At 47.1% G+C, this 19,566-nt stretch overlaps 1 protein-coding gene across 1 annotated transcript in view; it reads right to left on the reverse strand.

The window, feature by feature from the left end:
- Positions 1-19,566, reverse strand: part of LOC137656496 (endonuclease G, mitochondrial-like) — a 79,781-nt gene that overhangs the window by 6,155 nt on the left and 54,060 nt on the right. Inside the window, exon 6 of the mRNA XM_068390671.1 lies at positions 1,760-1,858. Coding sequence (XP_068246772.1) covers positions 1,760-1,858 — 99 coding nt within the window. The remainder of the gene's footprint in view (positions 1-1,759; positions 1,859-19,566) is intronic.

Consider the following 19,566-nt stretch of genomic DNA (forward strand, 5'->3'; position numbering starts at 1 on the left):
GAAGTAAGCAGCATTCTCTTATCAAAGTAGGAAATGTAAAAGAGGGTGCCCAAGGTTGTCCAACACTTGGTCAATGGAAACGGAGTGCAGCCAGCCTGACTACCAAGGTAGTCATGCTAGCCACCCAGGCCATGAGGCCATGGTTCCAACACAGTACCTCCACCAGGAGGGATGGTGTCAACAAAGAGTCCTATGAGACTACTTCTGACTGGCCTTCCTGGACTTCTTCTAAGTGCAAGAGTCAGAATTAGAAAAGTAGGAGTAAACTTGCCTCTTCCTCTTACCAACTTTCCCTTTAGGGTCTGCAAGCAGGGAAGTTGAACAACTATCAACGCTGATGCTCCTCTAAAGGGAGAAGCCACAGGGTTTCCTCTGACAGTAGCCATAACATTGCGGATCACTTTCATAAGGGATGTGTTAGGCACCCTCACTGGCACTTGTGACACAGACACGGGCTAGGGTTGCTGGCACAGGGGTGACAGATACATGGGGTAAATGGCACAGAAGCAGTCACAGGGGTGACACCAACAGTTCTAACTTGCCCCAGAGTCCTTACACCCTTTCACCTTAGGCAGTTTCACTGCCACAGGGGTGGGAATCTTCTTCACAGCCTTAGCTGCTTTCTTAAGCTTAGCCTGCACTGTGGATATCTCCCCATTGGCTACTGGTACTGGATTCAATGACATTGGAATTGCTGTTGCCACCACTTGAGTTACTGGTACTACGGCACTTGGGACATAGATGTTAAGGTAGCTATAGCTACTCGATCCCTCATAAAAGATAACTTGGGCCTACCTTCAAGACCTAAGGAAAGCCAACACTTCCTTACGTCAAACTCATCGTCAATGGTCTGCACTACTAAAGGAGAACTTCCAATGTACACCGATATATGGCAACCACTGGGGGAACTCCACATTCCACCCAACTCTTATAAAGTTGCTCATGCAAATCTAAGGTCTTACTGCTCTTGAAGCATACTCCCTGGGAGCTGGGTCAGGAGCACATGTTAGAAAATTTCAGTGACTAATGAACTTGATGGGAAGAAAGTGATATAAATTTTCTTCACTATCATCTCATACATTGTTAAGTATGACAACAGAAAAGATTTAGCCTTCTTTTTCTTTTAAAAGAAAAATCCTGTCACTGAATGGGAGGCAACAATCTGCACTTGGCATGTGGGGATGACTGCAAACAATCATGCACCCTGCAAGCAGAGAAAGAGGGAGTGGATCTACAATGGTCTGGCCTTGAACCAGTTGTTGAGCACACCCTTCACCCCCACATTTGCAAAGTTCTTGTTTCACATCCATATTTAAATCCAACCTTCAACCATTCACTATGTAAATAAAAATAGATTAAAGCCTTTGGATAGGTCACAACAGTACCTCCGTATTTGTTGCAGCCAAAGATAAAAGGGAAATATCTGTTAAGGTATTGGGAGGGGCTGCTTGACCGAGCTTACCATCTTTTGTTACCTTCCTCATTAAGGGATTCAATGGGCATCCCAGCTCTGCTAAAAATATTCCCTATTTTAAAGGAAGAAAGGTTTGTATACACATAGAAACAAAGAGTTGAACTACATCCTTAGCAAGCCATTAACAAATAAGAATTACCTTTGATAATACCAACATACATATTATTCCAAGATAAGTCATCCTTTGTGGGGGCTTGCTGCAATTAACACTAGAAATTCTTCATACATGGTGCAGCTTGTAATCATTACACTATTTACTGTATTTCTTATGAATACTTTACTTACGTAAAAAGTGGACAGGGGAGTGGCATCATCTATGGCAACATTTGGCAACAAGAAGGACTCCAATTCCAGCTCTCCACTGTTTGTCTCTGTTACCATGACCTACCATAAAAAACAGTAATCTGTATACAGTACATACTAATTAATATCAACTTTTTACTAGAGAGCAAAATGTTATTTTTATAATAAAATAAATTTTTTAATATACTTACCCGGTGATTATATAAGCTGCAGCTCTGCTGCTCGACAGAAAACTCTACGTTCAAAATCCGCCAGCGATCGCTATGCAGGTAGGGGGTGTACATCAACAGTGCCATCTGTCGTGCAGGTACTCAGTACTCAATGTCAACACAGAACTCAATTTTCTCCTCGGTCCACTGGGTCTCTATTGGGGAGGAAGGGAGGGTCCTTTAATATATAATCACCAGGTAAGTATATTCAAAAATTTATTTTATTATAAAAATAACATTTTTCAATATTAAACTTAGCCGGTGATTATATAAGCTGATTCACACCCAGGGGGGTGGGTAGAGACCAGCAATAAATGTTTACATTATTATGAGCTAAGGATTTTTTATTTCATTTTAGCAGTTATTCAAAATAACAAACATAAAATAAATAAGTACCTGGTAAGGAAGTCGACTTGAACAATTACTCTGCCTTTTTAAGTACGTCTTCCTTACGGAGCCTCGCGATCCTCTTAGGATGCTGAGCGACCCCTAGGAGCTGAAGTATCAAGGGTTGCAACCCATACTACAGGACCTCATCAAAACCTCTAATCTAGGCGCTTCTCAAGAAAAGAATTTGACCACCCGCCAAATCAACCAGGATGCGAAAGGCTTCTTAGCCTTCCGGACAACCCAAAAACAACAATAAAAAACATTTCAAGAGAAAGATTAAAAAGGTTATGGAATTAGGGGAATGTAGTGGTTGAGCCCTCACCCACTACTGCACTCGCTGCTACGAATGGTCCCAGGGTGTAGCAGTTCTCGTAAAGAGACTGGACATCTTTAAGATAAAAAGACGCGAACACTGACTTGCTTCTCCAATAGGTTGCGTCCATTATACTCTGCAGAGATCTATTTTGTTTAAAGGCCATTGAAGTTGCGACAGCTCTAACTTCATGTGTCCTTACCTTCAGCAAAGCTTGGTCTTCCTCACTCAGATGGGAATGAGCTTCTCGTATCAACAGTCTGATATAATAGGATAAGGCATTCTTTGACATAGGCAAAGAAGGTTTCTTAATAGAACACCATAAAGCTTCTGACTGTCCTCGTAAAGGTTTAGTTCGTCTTAAATAGAACTTAAGAGCTCTAACAGGGCATAAGACTCTTTCTAGTTCATTTCCAACCATATTTGAAAGGCTTGGAATATCGAACGATTTCGGCCAAGGACGAGAAGGTAGCTCGTTTTTGGCTAGAAAACCAAGCTGTAAAGAACATGTAGCCGTTTCAGATGAAAATCCGATGTTCCTGCTGAAGGCGTGAATCTCACTGACTCTTTTAGCTGTGGCCAAGCAAACCAGGAAAAGAGTCTTTAAAGTGAGATCTTTAAAGGAGGCTGATTGTAGTGGCTCGAACCTTTCTGACATAAGGAATCTTAGTACCACGTCTAAATTCCAACCAGGTGTAGCCAAACGACGCTCCTTCGTGGTCTCAAAAGACTTAAGGAGGTCTTGTAGATCTTTGTTGTTGGAAAGATCTAAGCCTCTGTGACGGAAGACTGATGCCAACATGCTTCTGTAACCTTTGATAGTGGGAGCTGAAAGAGATCTTTCTTTCCTCAGGTATAATAGGAAGTCAGCTATTTGGGTTACAGAGGTACTGGTCGAGGATACTGATACTGACTTGCACCAGTTTCGGAAGACTTCCCACTTCGACTGGTAGACTCTAAGAGTGGATGTCCTCCTTGCTCTAGCAATCGCCCTGGCTGCCTCCTTCGAAAAGCCTCTAGCTCTAGAGAGTCTTTCGATAGTCTGAAGGCAGTCACACGAAGAGCGTGGAGGCCTTGGTGTACCTTCTTTACGTGTGGCTGACGTAGAAGGTCCACCCTTAGAGGAAGAGTTCTGGGAACGTCCACTAGCCATTGAAGTACCTCGGTGAACCATTCTCTCGCGGGCCAGAGGGGAGCAACTAACGTCAACCTTGTCCCTTCGTGAGAGGCGAACTTCTGCAGTACCTTGTTGACAATCTTGAACGGGGGGAATGCATATAGGTCTAGATGTGACCAATCCAGTAGAAAGGCATCTATATGAACTGCTGCTGGGTCCGGGATTGGTGAGCAATATATTGGGAGCCTCTTGGTCATCGAGGTTGCGAAGAGATCTATGGTAGGCTGGCCCCATGTGGCCCACAGTCTCTTGCACACATCCTTGTGTAGGGTCCATTCTGTTGGAATGATTTGTCCCTTCCGACTGAGGCAATCTGCCATGACATTCAAGTTGCCTTGGATGAACCTCGTTACTAGAGAAAGGTTTAGATCTTTTGACCAGGTGAGGAGGTCCCTTGCGATCTCGTACAACGTCATAGAATGGGTCCCTCCTTGCTTGGAGATGTACGCCAAAGCCGTGGTGTTGTCCGAGTTCACCTCCACCACTTTGCCTTGAAGGAGGGACTTGAAGCTTTTCAAGGCCAGATGAACTGCCAGTAGCTCCTTGCAGTTGATATGTAACGTTCTTTGATGCGAGTTCCAAGTTCCCGAGCATTCCCGACCGTCTAATGTCGCACCCCAGCCCGTGTCCGATGCGTCCGAGAAGAGAACGTGGTTGGGGGTCTGAACAGCCAGGGGCAGACCCTCTCTGAGGCTGATACTGTCCTTCCACCAAGTCAGGGACGACTTCATCTTCTCGGAAATGGGGATCGAGACCGCTTCTAGCGTCTTGTCCTTTTTCCAGTAAACAGCTAGGTGAAATTGAAGGGGACGGAGGTGTAGTCTCCCTAACGAAACAAACTGTTCCAGGGATGATAGCGTCCCTATCAGACTCATCCACTGTCTGACTGAACATCGTTCCTTCTTCAGCATGTTCTGGATGCATACCTGGGCTTGACTTGTTCTGGGGGCCGACGGAAAAGCCCGAAAAGCTTGACTGTGAATCTCCATCCCTAAATACACAATAGTTTGGGATGGGACCAGTTGAGACTTTTCCATATTGACCAGGAGACCCAATTCCTTGATCAGATCTAGAGTCCACTTTAGATTCTCCAGACAGCGACGACTGGAAGAGGCTCTTAGAAGCCAGTCGTCCAAATAGAGGGAGGCTCTGATGTCCGCTAAATGAAGGAATTTGGCTATATTCCTCATCAGCCTCGTAAACACAAGAGGAGCTGTGCTTAGGCCAAAGCACAGGGCTTGAAATTGGTAGACAACCTTTTCGTAAACGAATCTCAGAAAAGGTTGGGAGTCTGGGTGGATGGGGACGTGAAAGTATGCGTTCCTTAGGTCTAAAGAGACCATCCAGTCTTCCTTTCTGACCGCTGCTAGAACGGACTTTGTGGTCTCCATGGCGAACTTCTGCTTTGTGACAAAGACATTCAGCGCACTGACGTCTAGCACCGGCCTCCACCCTCCTGTCTTCTTTACCACTAAGAAGAGACGGTTGTAGAAGCCCGGGGATTGATGGTCCCGGACTTTGACTACCGCTCCCTTTTCTAGTAAGAGAGACACCTCCTGCTTCAAAGCTCGTCTCTTGTCTTCCTCTCTGTACCTGGGAGAGAGATCGATGGGACACGTTGCTAGAGGGGGTTTGCGTACAAACGGGATCTTGTACCCTTCTCTGAGCAGCTTCACAGATTGTGCATCTGCGCCTCTTTTCTCCCAGGTCTGCCAGAAGTTCTTGAGTCTGGCTCCCACTGCTGTCTGAAGAAGGAGGCAGTCAGACTCTGCCTTTAAAGGACTTGGTACCTTTCTTCTTCCCACGACTCCCTTCGGCACGAGCACCTCCTCTGCTGGAGGCTCTGCCACGAAAGGGCGGAATGAATCTGGACGCTGGAGTGTCCATCCTGGGTCTTGACAAGGTAGGCAAAGGGGTGGCTTTGCGGGCAGAGGATGCAACCAGGTCATGGGTGTCCTTCTGAATCAAAGAGGCAGCAATCTCCTTAATCAAGTCCTCTGGAAAAAGGCACTTTGAGAGAGGAGCATAAAGAAGTTCTGATCTCTGACACGGTGTTACTCCAGCTGACAGGAAAGAGCAAAGGTTCTCCCGTTTCTTGAGGACCCCGGATACGAACGAAGCCGCAAGCTCACTAGATCCGTCACGTATGGCCTTGTCCATGCAGGACATTATGAGCAAGGAAGATTCCTTGTCAGACGGGGAGATCTTCCTGCTCAAAGCTCCCAGACACCAGTCCAAAAAGTTAAAGACCTCGAAGACTCTAAACACTCCTTTCAACAGATGGTCTAGGTCCGTAGGAGACCAGCATATCTTAGAGCGTCTCATGGCTAGCCTGCGGGGAGAGTCTACCAGGCTTGAGAAGTCGCCCTGGGCAGAGGCAGGAACTTCCAAGCCGAGAACTTCTCCCGTGGCATACCAGACGCTCGATCTGGAAGAGAGTTTCGCAGGGGGAAACGTAAACGCTGTCTTCCCTAGGTTCTTTTTGGACTGCATCCAATCTCCTAAAACTCGTAAAGCTCTCTTGGACGAGCGGGCGAGGACGAGTTTCGTAAAGGCAGGCGCGGATGACTGCGTACCTGAAGCAAACTCTGACGGAGGGGAGCGTGGAGCCGCAGACACAAACTGGTCCGGATACATCTCTTTGAACAGAGCAAGAACTTTTCTAAAGTCCAAAGAGGGTTGCGTGGTCTTGGGTTCGTCAAGGTCCGTATGTGGGTCATCAATGTGTGCCGCGTCGTCATCATCAGAGAGTCCATCATCTGAGAATTGAGGAGGAAGCGGCAAAGGAGTAGGAATCGGCTGGTCAGCTGAGTCCGGCAGCACGGGTGCACGCGTGACTGAACCGGACGCAACGTCATGGAACTGTTGCCCAGTCTGTGAACTGGCAACAACCATAGCAGCGCGGGGACGCATAGCGTCTACTCCAGACTGTCTAGTCTGATGTGGGCGAGCAGAGGTAACCACACTGGGTTGCGGAGGTTGACGCACCGCGTCAAAACAAAACAACTTAGACTGTTGTTGTACCTCGCGAACGTCAACGGAAGGTTCCGTGCGTCGCTGAACGTCAACATGCGGCTGGCAGGGTACACTGGAACGCATGGGTGGCGGGACTCTCTCAGCTGGAGTGCGGCAGAAGGTCGCCTCAGCGTCCACAGGACGCACAACCGTGGGTGGTTGTAGGCTAGAGGTTGGTGCAGCGTCAACCTTCTCCGCACGAAAGTCCTGCATCAATGACGTTAACTGAGACTGCATGGTCTGCAGCAAAGACCACTTAGGGTCTACAGGAGCAGGTGCGGCAACAGACGGTGTGACTGCCTGATGCGGTACCGCTTTGCCTCTCTTAGGAGGTGAGCAGTCGTCGGAAGACTGCAGCGAGTCCGAACTGACCCAGTGGCTACAACTGGGCCGTTGGACTTGCGCGGAAGGGACCGACTTGCGCTTAAGAGGCCGCGAGACCTTGGTCCATGGTTTCTTACGAGAAACCTCTTCCGCAGACGAGGAATAAATGGGCTCTCTCGTCTTTGTGTGGGTGGGGCGATCTTGGGTAGATACGCCCGAAACCACGGAGGGAACGTCTGTTCGCTGATTAAAGCCTCTCGAACCCTTTGGTCGTACGACATTGCTTCTCCCCTGGGCTTGGGAGCTTGCAAGAGGTCCCGGACTGGGAGGACGACAGGCACGAACAGACGAACCCTCAAGCGCAACACTATCACTCACTTTATCACTACCCACTGCACTCTTACACTTCAGCTCCTTGACGTCTGCCATGAGCTGGTTACGGTCACTAGCCAAGGACTCGACTCTCTCACCCAGAGCTTGGATGGCACGCATCATATCTGCCATCGAAGGTTCTTGAGTGCTAGAAGGGGGATCAGGAGCAACCACTACAGGGGAAGGAATAGGTTGTGGGGCATGAGGAGAGGAAAATTCAACGGAGCGAGACGAACTTCTCCTGACTCTATCTCTCTCTAGCCTACGTGTATATTTCTGGAATTCGATAAAATCGAATTCCGAAAGCCCAACGCATTCCTCACATCGATCTTCCAATTGACAGGTTTTATCCCGACAATTGGAACAAACGGTGTGAGGATCGATAGAGGCCTTCGGAAGACGCCTTGAACAGTCCCTAGCATTACACTTCCTGAATTTAGGGACTTGAGAAGGGTCAGCCATTTTGAATTAGTCAAAGGGGAATTCAAAACTATCCAAAGTCATCAACAAATAATCCGATATCAACAAAAGAATGCAAGGATGTATTGAAGATAAAGCCTGCAAAGCGAAAGCTCAAAACTAGAAATGTGTACTTCACCAAAAAGATGTGAAAACCAATCCAGTTAGCAACAGCGAATTAGTAGGTCTTGCCGGTGGCACGACAGAGAGAAAATTGAGTTCTGTGTTTACATTGAGTACTGTACTGAGTACCTGCACGACAGATGGCGCTGTTGATGTACACCCCCTACCTGCATAGCGATCGCTGGCGGATTTTGAACGTAGAGTTTTCTGTCGAGCAGCAGAGCTGCAGCTTATATAATCACCGGCTAAGTTTAATATTGAAAAACTTTTCTTCAAAACAATTTCCTTCAAAAGAATACAGTACTGTACAATGACAGATTTTAGATACAATTCAAGTTTCATTATATTCTTTCTTTTCTTTAGAATAGTATATAATACAATAAAATCACAAATTTTATATGTAATTTGCATTTTTCCTAACTATACAAACCAAAGTCCTTTAATAAAATTATGACTTCAGCAAAGGTGGAATGGCGGTTTAAAATTTAACAATCTACCATTGTTATAACTACTGGCGGGAGGTGGGAAACCTCCACCCGATTGTCAGTCAGCAAAAAAAAACTATTCTTGAAGGAGGAAAGAAGACTATGGACCAAATTATTGTACTGGCTGATTAAACTTGCCTGGGAATTGTCAGAGTATCTGGTCTGAACAGGAGTAAATGTGATGGCCCTACCAACCTCCTAATGGGTTATGCATAAAGATGCCACAGATGATAGGAGCTTCTACCAAGAATTAATGTTACTTGGTCAGAGGAGAACCTATATCCATGTATGGGATGTGTTGTTCCAATATAATCTTAGCTGTTGCAAGAAATGGGTTTAAATACATTCTATCCATCCTCCCTTCACATACAAAGGTGAAGAGATCCTGCTGTAAAGAAAGGTTGCTCAGTTATGAATCCCATTTACATCTGGCCTCCAGTCCAGATCATAACAGCCACAACTGGAGAAAAAAAATAGAAGGCCAATCATCCTATTATTATTATTATTATCATTATTATTACTGTACTTGTTAAGCTACAACCCTAATTGGAAAAGAAGAACAAGGAAAATATCCCAGTGAAGAAAGGAAAAAAGGAAAAATAAAACATTTTAAGAACAGTAACATTAAAATGTTATTTTCATTAGTAAAATAAATTTTTGAATATACTTACCCGGTGATCATATAGCTGTCAGCTCTGCTGCCCGACAGAAAAACCTAAGGACGAAATACGCCAGCGATCGCTATACAGGTGGGGGTGTACATCAACAGCGCCATCTGTCGAGCAGGTACTCAAGTACTCCATGTCAACACAGAACCAATTTTCTCCTCGGCCCACTGGGTCTCTATTGGGGAGGAAGGGTGGGTCCTTTAATTTATGATCACCGGGTAAGTATATTCAAAAATTTATTTTACTAATGAAAATAACATTTTTCAATATTAAACTTACCCGGTGATCATATAGCTGATTCACACCCAGGGGGGTGGGTAGAGACCAGCATATATGTTAACATTAAGAGCTAAGTATTTCGTATTTCATTTTAGCAGTTATTCAAAATAACAAACATAAAATTAATAAGTACCTGGTAAGGAAGTCGACTTGAACAATTACTCTGCCTTTTTAAGTACGTCTTCCTTACTGAGCCTCGCGATCCTCATAGGATGCTGAGCGACTCATAGGAGCTGAAGTATGAAGGGTTGCAACCCATACTAAAGGACCTCATCAAAACCTCTAATCTAGGCGCTTCTCAAGAAAGAACTTTCCGGACAACCCAAAAACAACAATAAAAAACATTTCAAGAGAAAGATTAAAAAGGTTATGGGATTAGGGGAATGTAGTGGTTGAGCTCTCACCCACTACTGCACTCGCTGCTACGAATGGTCCCAGGGTGTAGCAGTTCTCGTAAAGAGACTGGACATCTTTAAGGTAAAATGATGCGAACACTGACTTGCTTCTCCAATAGGTTGCATCCATTACACTCTGCAGAGATCTGTTTTGTTTGAAGGCCACTGAAGTTGCGACAGCTTTAACTTCATGTGTCCTTACCTTCAGCAAAGCATGGTCCTCCTCATTCAGATGGGAATGAGCTTCTCGAATCAAAAGCCTGATATAATAAGAAACTGCATTCTTCGACATAGGTAAAGAAGGTTTCTTAATGGCACACCATAAAGCTTCTGACTGTCCACGTAATGGTTTAGTACGCCTTAAATAGTACTTAAGAGCTCTTACAGGGCATAGTACTCTTTCTTGTTCATTTCCAACCAAATTAGCAAGGCTTGGAATATCGAACGATTTGGGCCAAGGACGAGAAGGAAGTTCGTTTTTGGCTAAAAAACCAAGCTGTAAGGAACATGTAGCCGTTTCAGATGTAAATCCAATGTTCCTGCTGAAGGCGTGTATCTCACTGACTCTTTTAGCTGTTGCTAAGCAGACGAGGAAAAGAGTCTTTAAAGTGAGATCTTTAAAAGAGGCTGATTGAAGTGGTTCGAACCTTGCTGACATAAGGAACCTTAGTACCACGTCTAAGTTCCAACCTGGTGTGGCCAACCGACGCTCCTTCGAGGTCTCAAAAGACTTAAGGAGGTCCTGTAGATCTTTGTTGTTGGAAAGATCTAAGCCTCTGTGCAGAAGACTGCTGCCAACATGCTTCTGTAACCTTTGATCGTGGGAGCTGAAAGGGATCTTTCCTTCCTTAGGTATAAAAGGAAGTCAGCTATCTGAGTTACAGAGGTACTGGTTGAGGATACTGATTTCGACTTGCACCAGCTTCGGAAGACTTCCCACTTCGACTGGTAGACTTTGAGAGTGGATGTCCTCCTTGCTCTAGCAATCGCTCTGGCTGCCTCCTTCGAAAAGCCTCTAGCTCTCGAGAGTCTTTCGATAGTCTGAAGGCAGTCAGACGAAGAGCGTGGAGGCTTGGGTGTACCTTCTTTACATGCGGCTGACGCAGAAGGTCCACTCTTAGAGGAAGTGTTCTGGGAACGTCTACTAGCCATTGCAGTACCTCGGTGAACCATTCTCTCGCGGGCCAGAGGGGAGCAACCAACGTCAACCTTGTCCCTTCGTGAGAGGCGAACTTCTGCAGTACTCTGTTGACAATCTTGAACGGGGGGAACGCATAAAGGTCTAGATGGGACCAATCCAGAAGAAAGGCATCTATGTGAACTGCTGCTGGGTCCGGAATCGGTGAGCAATAAATTGGGAGCCTCTTGGTCATCGAGGTTGCGAACAGATCTATGGTAGGCTGACCCCATAAGGCCCATAGTCTGTTGCAAACATTCTTGTGAAGGATCCACTCTGTTGGGATGATTTGACCCTTCCGGCTGAGGCGGTCTGCCATGACATTCATGTCGCCTTGAATGAACCTCGTTACTAGGGATACGTTTCGATCTCTTGACCAGGTGAGGAGGTCCCTTGCGATCTCGTACAACGTCATCGAATGAGTCCCTCCTTGCTTGGAGATGTACGCCAAGGCTGTGGTGTTGTCGGAGTTCACCTCCACTACCCTGCCTAGAAGGAGGGACTTGAAGCTTCTCAAGGCCAGATGAACTGCCAGTAGCTCCTTGCAGTTGATGTGCAACGTTCTTTGATCCGCATTCCACGTGCCCGAGCATTACCGACCGTCCAATGTCGCACCCCAGCCCGTGTCCGATGCGTCCGAGAAGAGAAGGTGGTCGGGGGTCTGAACAGCCAGTGGCAGACCCTCCTTGAGGAGAATGTTGTTCTTCCACCAAGTCAGTGAAGACTTCATCTTCTCGGAAATAGGAACCGAGACCGCTTCTAGCGTCTTGTCCTTTCTCCAGTGAGCAGCTAAGTGAAATTGAAGGGGGCGGAGGTGGAGTCTCCCTAACGCGATGAACTGGTCCAGTGATGAAAGCGTCCCTATCAGACTCATCCACTGTCTGACTGAACATCGGTCCTTCTTCAGCATGGACTGGATGCATTCTTGGGCTTGACTGATTTTGGGGGCCGACGGAAAAGCCCGAAAAGCTTGACTCTGAATCTCCATTCCTAGGTATACTATAGTTTGGGATGGGACGAGTTGGGACTTTTCCATATTGACCAGGAGACCCAATTCCTTGGTCAGATCCAGAGTCCACTGTAGATTCTCCAGACAGCGACGACTTGACGCAGCTCTTAAAAGCCAGTCGTCCAAATAGAGGGAGGCTCTGATGTTTGCTAAATGCAGGAATTTGGCAATATTCCTCATCAGTTTGGTAAAAACTAGAGGTGCCGTGCTTAGGCCAAAGCACAGGGCTTGGAACTGGTATACAACCTTCCCGAAAACGAACCTTAGAAAAGGTTGGGAATCTGGGTGGATGGGGACGTGAAAGTAAACGTCCTTTAGGTCTAACGAGACCATCCAGTCTTCCTTCCTGACCGATGCTAGAACCGACTTTGTCGTCTCCATGGTGAACGTCTGCTTTGTGACAAAGACATTCAGAGCACTGACGTCTAGCACCGGTCTCCACCCTCCTGTCTTCTTCGCCACTAAGAAGAGGCGGTTGTAGAAGCCCGGGGATTGATGGTCCCGGACTATGACTACCGCTCCCTTTTGTAGTAAGAGAGACACCTCTTGCTGTAAAGCTAGTCTCTTGTCCTCCTCTCTGTACCTGGGAGAGAGGTCGATGGGAGTTGTTGCTAGAGGGGGCTTGCGCAAGAATGGAATCCTGTACCCCTCCCTGAGTAACTTCACAGACTGTGCGTCTGCGCCCCTGTTCTCCCAGGCCTGCCAGTAGTTCTTGAGCCTGGCTCCCACTGCTGTCTGAAGAAGGTGGCAGTCAGACTCTGCCTCTAGAAGACTTGGAACCCTTCTTCTTGCTCCCACGTTGACTTCCGGCACGAGCACCTCCTCTGCTGGAGGCTCTGCCACGAAAGGGCGGAATGAACCTTGACGCTGGAGTGTCCATCCTGGGTCTAGGCACGGAGGGCAAAGGGGTGGCTTTGCGTGCGGATGACGCCACCAGGTCATGAGTGTCTTTCTGGATCAAGGAGGCGGCAATCTCCTTGATCAACTCTTCAGGGAAGAGACACTTCGAGAGCGGAGCAAACATAAGCTCCGACTTTTGACATGGGGTGACTCCAGCTGACAAGAAGGAGCAAAGGTGATCCCGCTTCTTGAGGACCCCGGATACGAAAGAAGCCGCAAACTCACTTGAACCATCCCGTATGGCTTTGTCCATGCAGGACATAATGAGCATGGAAGTTTCCTTATCAGAAGGGGAGGTCTTCCTGCTCAACGCTCCCAAACACCAGTCCAAGAAGTTAAAGACTTCGAATGCACGGAAAACTCCCTTCAAAAGATGGTCCATATCCGAAGGAGTCCAGCAAACCTTGGAGCGTCTCATAGCCAGCCTGCGGGGAGAGTCTACCAGACTTGAGAAGTCGCCCTGGGCAGAGGCAGGAACTCCCAAGCCGAGAACTTCTCCCGTGGCATACCAGACGCTAGATCTGGAAGCAAGCTTGGCCAGGGGAAACATGAAGGATGTCTTCCCAAGTTGCTTTTTGGACTGCAACCACTCTCCCAGTACCCTTAAAGCTCTCTTGGACGAGCGAGCGAGTACGAGCTTCGTAAAGGCAGGTGCTGCTGACTGCATGCCTAAAGCGAACTCAGAGGGAGGCGAGCGTGGTGCTGCAGACACAAACTGATCCGGATATAAATCCTTGAACAGCGCAAGCACTTTCCTAAAGTCTAAGGAGGGAGGCGTGGTCTTGGGTTCGTCGATGTCCGAGTGTTGGTCGTCAAGATGTGCAGCTTCGTCATCATCAGAGAGTCCATCGTCTGAATGTTGAGGAGGAAGAGGCAACGGAGTAGATAAAAGCTGGACGGCTGAGTCCGGCAGCACGGGTGCATGCGTGGCTGCACTGGACCCAACGTCATGCCACTGTTGGTCAGTCTGAGAACTGGCAACAACCATAGCTGAGTGGGTGCGCAAAGCGTCTACTCCCGACTGTGGACGGATAGCGGAGACCACCGTGGGTTGCGGAGGCTGACGCACCGCGTCAAAACACGGCAGCTTAACTCCACCCTCCTGTTGTTGTGGTAGCACACGAACGTCAACGGAGGGTTCCGTGCGTCTGTGAACGTCAGCATGCGTCTGGCAGGGTCGACTGCGCATGGGTGGAGGAGCTCTCACAGCTGGAGTGTGGGAGCAGGCAGCCGCAGCGTCTGCTGGGCGCACAACCGTGGTAGGTTGTAGGCTAACGGGTGCAGCGTCAACCTTCTCCGCACGATACTCCTGCATAACAGCAGCTAACTGAGTCTGCATAGACTGCAGCAAAGACCACTTAGGGTCTACAACAGCTGGTGCGGCAACAGACGGAGTTACTGCCTGTTGCGGTACCACTTTGCCTCTCTTAGGAGGTGTGCAGTCGTCGGAGGACTGCAGCGAGTCCGAACTGACCCAGTGGCTACACCTGGGCCGTTGGACTTGCTCGGAAGGGACCTTGCGTTTAAGAGGCCGTGAGACCTTGGTCCATCGTTTCTGGCGTGAAACCTCTTCCGCAGACGAGGAATGAACGGGCTCACTCGTCTTCTTGTGGGTGGGACGATCTAGGCAAGATACGTCCGAAACCACGGAGGGAACGTCTGTCCGCTGATTAAAGCCTGTCGAACCCTTTGGTCGTACGACATTGCTTCTCCCCTGGGCTTGGGAGCTTGCAAGAGGTCCCGGACTGGGAGGACGACAGGCACGAACAGACGCACCCTCATGCGTAACACTGACACTTTTCACTGCACTAACACTCACTTCACTTCCCACTACACTTTTACCTTTCAACTCCCTGACGTCAGCCATGAGTTGATTGCGGTCATTCGCCAATGACTCGACTCTCTCACCTAGAGCCTGGATGGCACGCATCATATCTGCCATCGAAGGTTGATGAGAGCTAGCAGGGGGGTCGGGTGCAACCACTACAGGGGAAGGAATAGGTTGTGGGGCATGGGGAGAGGAAAAATCAATTGAGCGAGACGAACTCCTCCTGATCCTATCCTTCTCTAGCCTACGTGCATATTTCAGGAATTCTTGAAAATCGAATTCCGAAAGCCCAACGCATTCCTCACATCGATCTTCCAATTGACAGGCTTTACCCCTACAATTGGAACAAACGGTGTGCGGATCGATAGAGGCCTTCGGAAGACGCCTTGAACAGTCCCTAGCGCTACACTTCCTGTACTTGGGGACTTGCGAAGGGTCAGACATCTTGAATTAGTCAAAGGGGGGAATTCAAAATCTATCCAAGTCGTCAACAAATAATCCAAAATCCAATAAAAGAATGAATGCAAGAAAGTATTGAAGATAACTTCTGCACAGCGATAGCTAATAACCAGAAATGAATACTTCACCAAATAACGTGAAAATCAATCCAGAAAACAACAGCGTATTTAGTAGGTCTTGCCGGTGGCACGACAGAGAGAAAATTGGTTCTGTGTTGACATGGAGTACTTGAGTACCTGCTCGACAGATGGCGCTGTTGATGTACACCCCCACCTGTATAGCGATCGCTGGCGTATTTCGTCCTTAGGTTTTTCTGTCGGGCAGCAGAGCTGACAGCTATATGATCACCGGGTAAGTTTAATATTGAAAAATAAATTTTTCCCATATAAACTATAAAAACTTTAACAAAATAGAGGAAGAGAAATAAGATAGAATAGTGTGCCTGAGTGTACCCTTAAGCAAGAGAACTCTAACCCAAGACAGTGAAAGACTACAGTACAGAGGCTATGGCATTATCTACCTTTCATTCTGAGCTCATGTCAAAACCGCTATCTCAGATGAGATGCCTTTTGTCTTATGAGAGACCTAGGGTGACTACATAGCCTACGGTTCAGCCATCATAGGACCAAAGGTTAAGGTACCAAAGGACTAGTGCCTATACTCTCCCAAGTAGTGGGAGGTGAAAGATGCCAGGCATTAGCAGACTCCTGAGCCACTGACAGGTTCTTCCTGAGAGCTAAGGAGGACCTGATATCCCTAACTTTGAGAGCCCTTACCTGTGTTGAACCACCAACCCCCTTGCTGGTTGAGGGATAGGCACAACTTATTGTCTCACAAAGCTAGAAAGAAACAGTGTTCTTTGATATCCTTCTCTTTATCCTGCTGGTACATACATACATATACCAAGGCACTTCCCTCAATTTTGGGGGGGTAGCCGACATCAACAATGAAACAAAACAAAAAAGGGGACCTCTACTCTCTACATTCCTCCAGCCTGACAAGGGACTCAACCGAGTTCAGCTGGTACTGCTAGGGTGCCACAGCCCACCCTCCCACATTAACCACCACAGCTGAAGCTTCATAATGCTGAATCCCCTACTGCTGCTACCTCCGCGGTCATCTAAGGCATCGGAGGCAGCAGCAGGCCCTACCGGAACTGCGTCACAATCGCTCGCCATTCATTCCTATTTCTAGCATGCTCTCTTGCCTCTCTCACATCTATCCTCCTATCACCCAGAGCTTTCTTCACTCCATCCATCCACCCAAACCTTGGCCTTCCTCTTGTACTTCTCCCATCAACTCTTGCATTCATCACCTTCTTTAGCAGACAGCCATTTTCCATCCTCTCAACATGGCCAAACCACCTCAACACATTCATATCCACTCTAGCTGCTAACTCATTTCTTACACCCGTTCTCACTCTCACCACTTCGTTCCTAACCCTATCTACTCGAGATACACCAGCCATACTCCTTAGACACTTCATCTCAAACACATTCAATTTCTGTCTCTCCGTCACTTTCATTCCCCACAACTCCGATCCATACATCACAGTTGGTACAATCACTTTCTCATATAGAACTCTTTTTACATTCATGCCCAACCCTCTATTTCTTACTACTCCCTTAACTGCCCCCAACACTTTGCAACCTTCATTCACTCTCTGACGTACATCTGCTTCCACTCCACCATTTGCTGCAACAACAGACCCCAAGTACTTAAACTGATCCACTTCCTCAAGTAACTCTCCATTCAACATGGCATTCAACCTCGCACCACCTTCCCTTCTCGTACATCTCATAACCTTACTCTTACCCACATTAACTCTCAACTTCCTTCTCTCACACACTCTTCCAAATTCTGTCACTAATCGGCCAAGCTTCTCTTCTGTGTCTGCAACCAGTACAGTATCATCCGCAAACAACAACTGATTTACCTCCCATTCATGGTCATTCTCGTCTACCAGTTTTAATCCTCGTCCAAGCACTCGAGCATTCACCTCTCTCACCACTCCATCAACAAACAAGTTAAACAACCACGGTGACATCACACATCCGTCTCAGCCCCACTCTCACCGGAAACCAATCACTCACTTCATTTCCTATCCTAGCACATGCTTTACTACCTTTGTAGAAACTTTTCACTGCTTGCAACAACTTTCCACCAACTCCATATAACCTCATCACATTCCACATTGCTTCCCTATCAACTCTATCATACGCTTTCTCCAGATCCATAAACGTAACATACACCACCTTACCTTTTGCTAAATATTTCTCGCATATCTGCCTTACTGTAAAAATCTGATTCATGCAACCCCTACCTCTTCTAAAACCACCCTGTATTTCTAAGATTGCATTCTCTGTTTTATCCTTGATCCTATTAATCATTACTCTACCATACACTTTTCCAACTACGCTGCTGGTACAACAAAATATGTTTGGAGCTCAAGCCTGGCACTTCAAGTCCTATTAGGATAGCACTGTGAAGCCCTCACAGAGCAGAGAAAATGCTCATTCCAATTCCTTGAGGACACAAAGAGATGGGAGAAGGAATCAAACCTGGTATCGTGGACAGCTGGGACTTGGGTATTGGCAAGGAATTCAAGAAAAAACTAAAGGAGACCTCCTTCCATACCTCAGAATGACTGCCAACATATGAGATTCTGAAAGCTTGCAAATTTTCTTTGCCAAGCTAAGGTTAGCTGAAAGACGATATAGAGTCAGATCTTTGTCTGACTCTCATCTCAAAGGCTTATTATGGGGCACAAATAAGAAACTTGAGAACACAGATCACATTCCACTTGTGGAGACTAAGGTCGCGGGGTGGGCACGACTGCTCAAAGCTCCTCATAAGAAAAGACAACTCCTCGGCTGAGAGGTAGCCTTTCCAAGACTTGACTAAGAGGCACTTCTCTTTATGAAGTCAGGGACAAGGGCGTCTATAATCTGCACAAGAGATGCTCCGACTTGAGAAGCACCCCTTCTACGACATCAATTACAGAAAATGGTGCACTTTCCATGGTAGACAGGTGCAGAGGACCAATGTAAGAACAAAGACATCTCCCAAGCAGTCCTTGAAATAACACCTTTCTCTCAGAGATGCTGTAAAGTCAGTCTCCAGTTGCAAAGTGAAAGTGACTTCATGGATTGGAGGTACAGTTGGACACAGGCATTCCTGGCACACAATGCTCTGAGGAAATGTACCCTGTCATATCCTCACTGCGTGATGAATAACTAACATACTGCGTGGTGAGTAACTAACAGATAGTGTAGGGTGAGATGGCATCAGTGGTTGGTGGGGCTAGCTATGCACAGGAACTCTCCGCTCAGTACTTGTGTGACAGGGTGCACTTCCTCAGAGCAATACTGTATGTGCAAGGACTCCTGTGTCCAACTGTACCTCTAAAGACGCAACTAACAAAGAAGTGTTCTAAGGGGTAGTTCTCTTGGGAGCTTGAGTAAATGATCTAACAGACTGAGATCCCACTCTAATTGTGGTCATCTGGGAACCGCAAGGGTCATCTGAAACCTAGTGTGATCAATACTGGATTGATGAGCTGGCAAAATAGGGGAAAAACACATCCAGGTGATTCGAACCCTTCCCACGAGTTTGAAACAGGAAAACTAAATGTGATTTCTTGTTTAGCAGTGGCAAACAGGTTGATCGCCAGTGATCTCTAGAGAACAAAATATCCCTACTGCTGAAGGATAAAGGGACCACTCTGAACCTACAACCTGCTCCTCACAACTGAGCATGTTTGCTAGTACAATTATCTTGTCAGGAATGAGTCTTGTTGAAAGCTCTACACTGCCTTGTTCACTACCAAGATGTGCTCATACTTCGTCAACTTGCAAAGAATGTATGAGACAGACGCTCCTTGATGTTGACGTAAGCACTACTTGGAACCCTTTCAAACTACAGTATTGGAATTGAAAAAATTGTAATGCTGGGATTGTTACTTGTATTTCCAACAGGCTGATATTCAGAAGCTTTCTTCTGGGGACCACATCCATATAGTGAATTGGTCCCTCAGGCATGCACCCCACCTCTCTTGGAAATTTCCGAGAACCGAAGCATCTCTGGAGATGGGGAGTTGAGTGAAACTCTCCTGGGGAAGTTCTCATTGCTCAGCCATCTTGAAATATTGGCCTATACCTTGTGCTTCACGTGAACAAGATAAAATGAGTGATCGCAGGCTGCCAAC

Source organism: Palaemon carinicauda, chromosome 17 (assembly GCF_036898095.1).
Source record: "Palaemon carinicauda isolate YSFRI2023 chromosome 17, ASM3689809v2, whole genome shotgun sequence".
NCBI classification, from domain to species: Eukaryota; Metazoa; Arthropoda; class Malacostraca; order Decapoda; family Palaemonidae; genus Palaemon; species Palaemon carinicauda.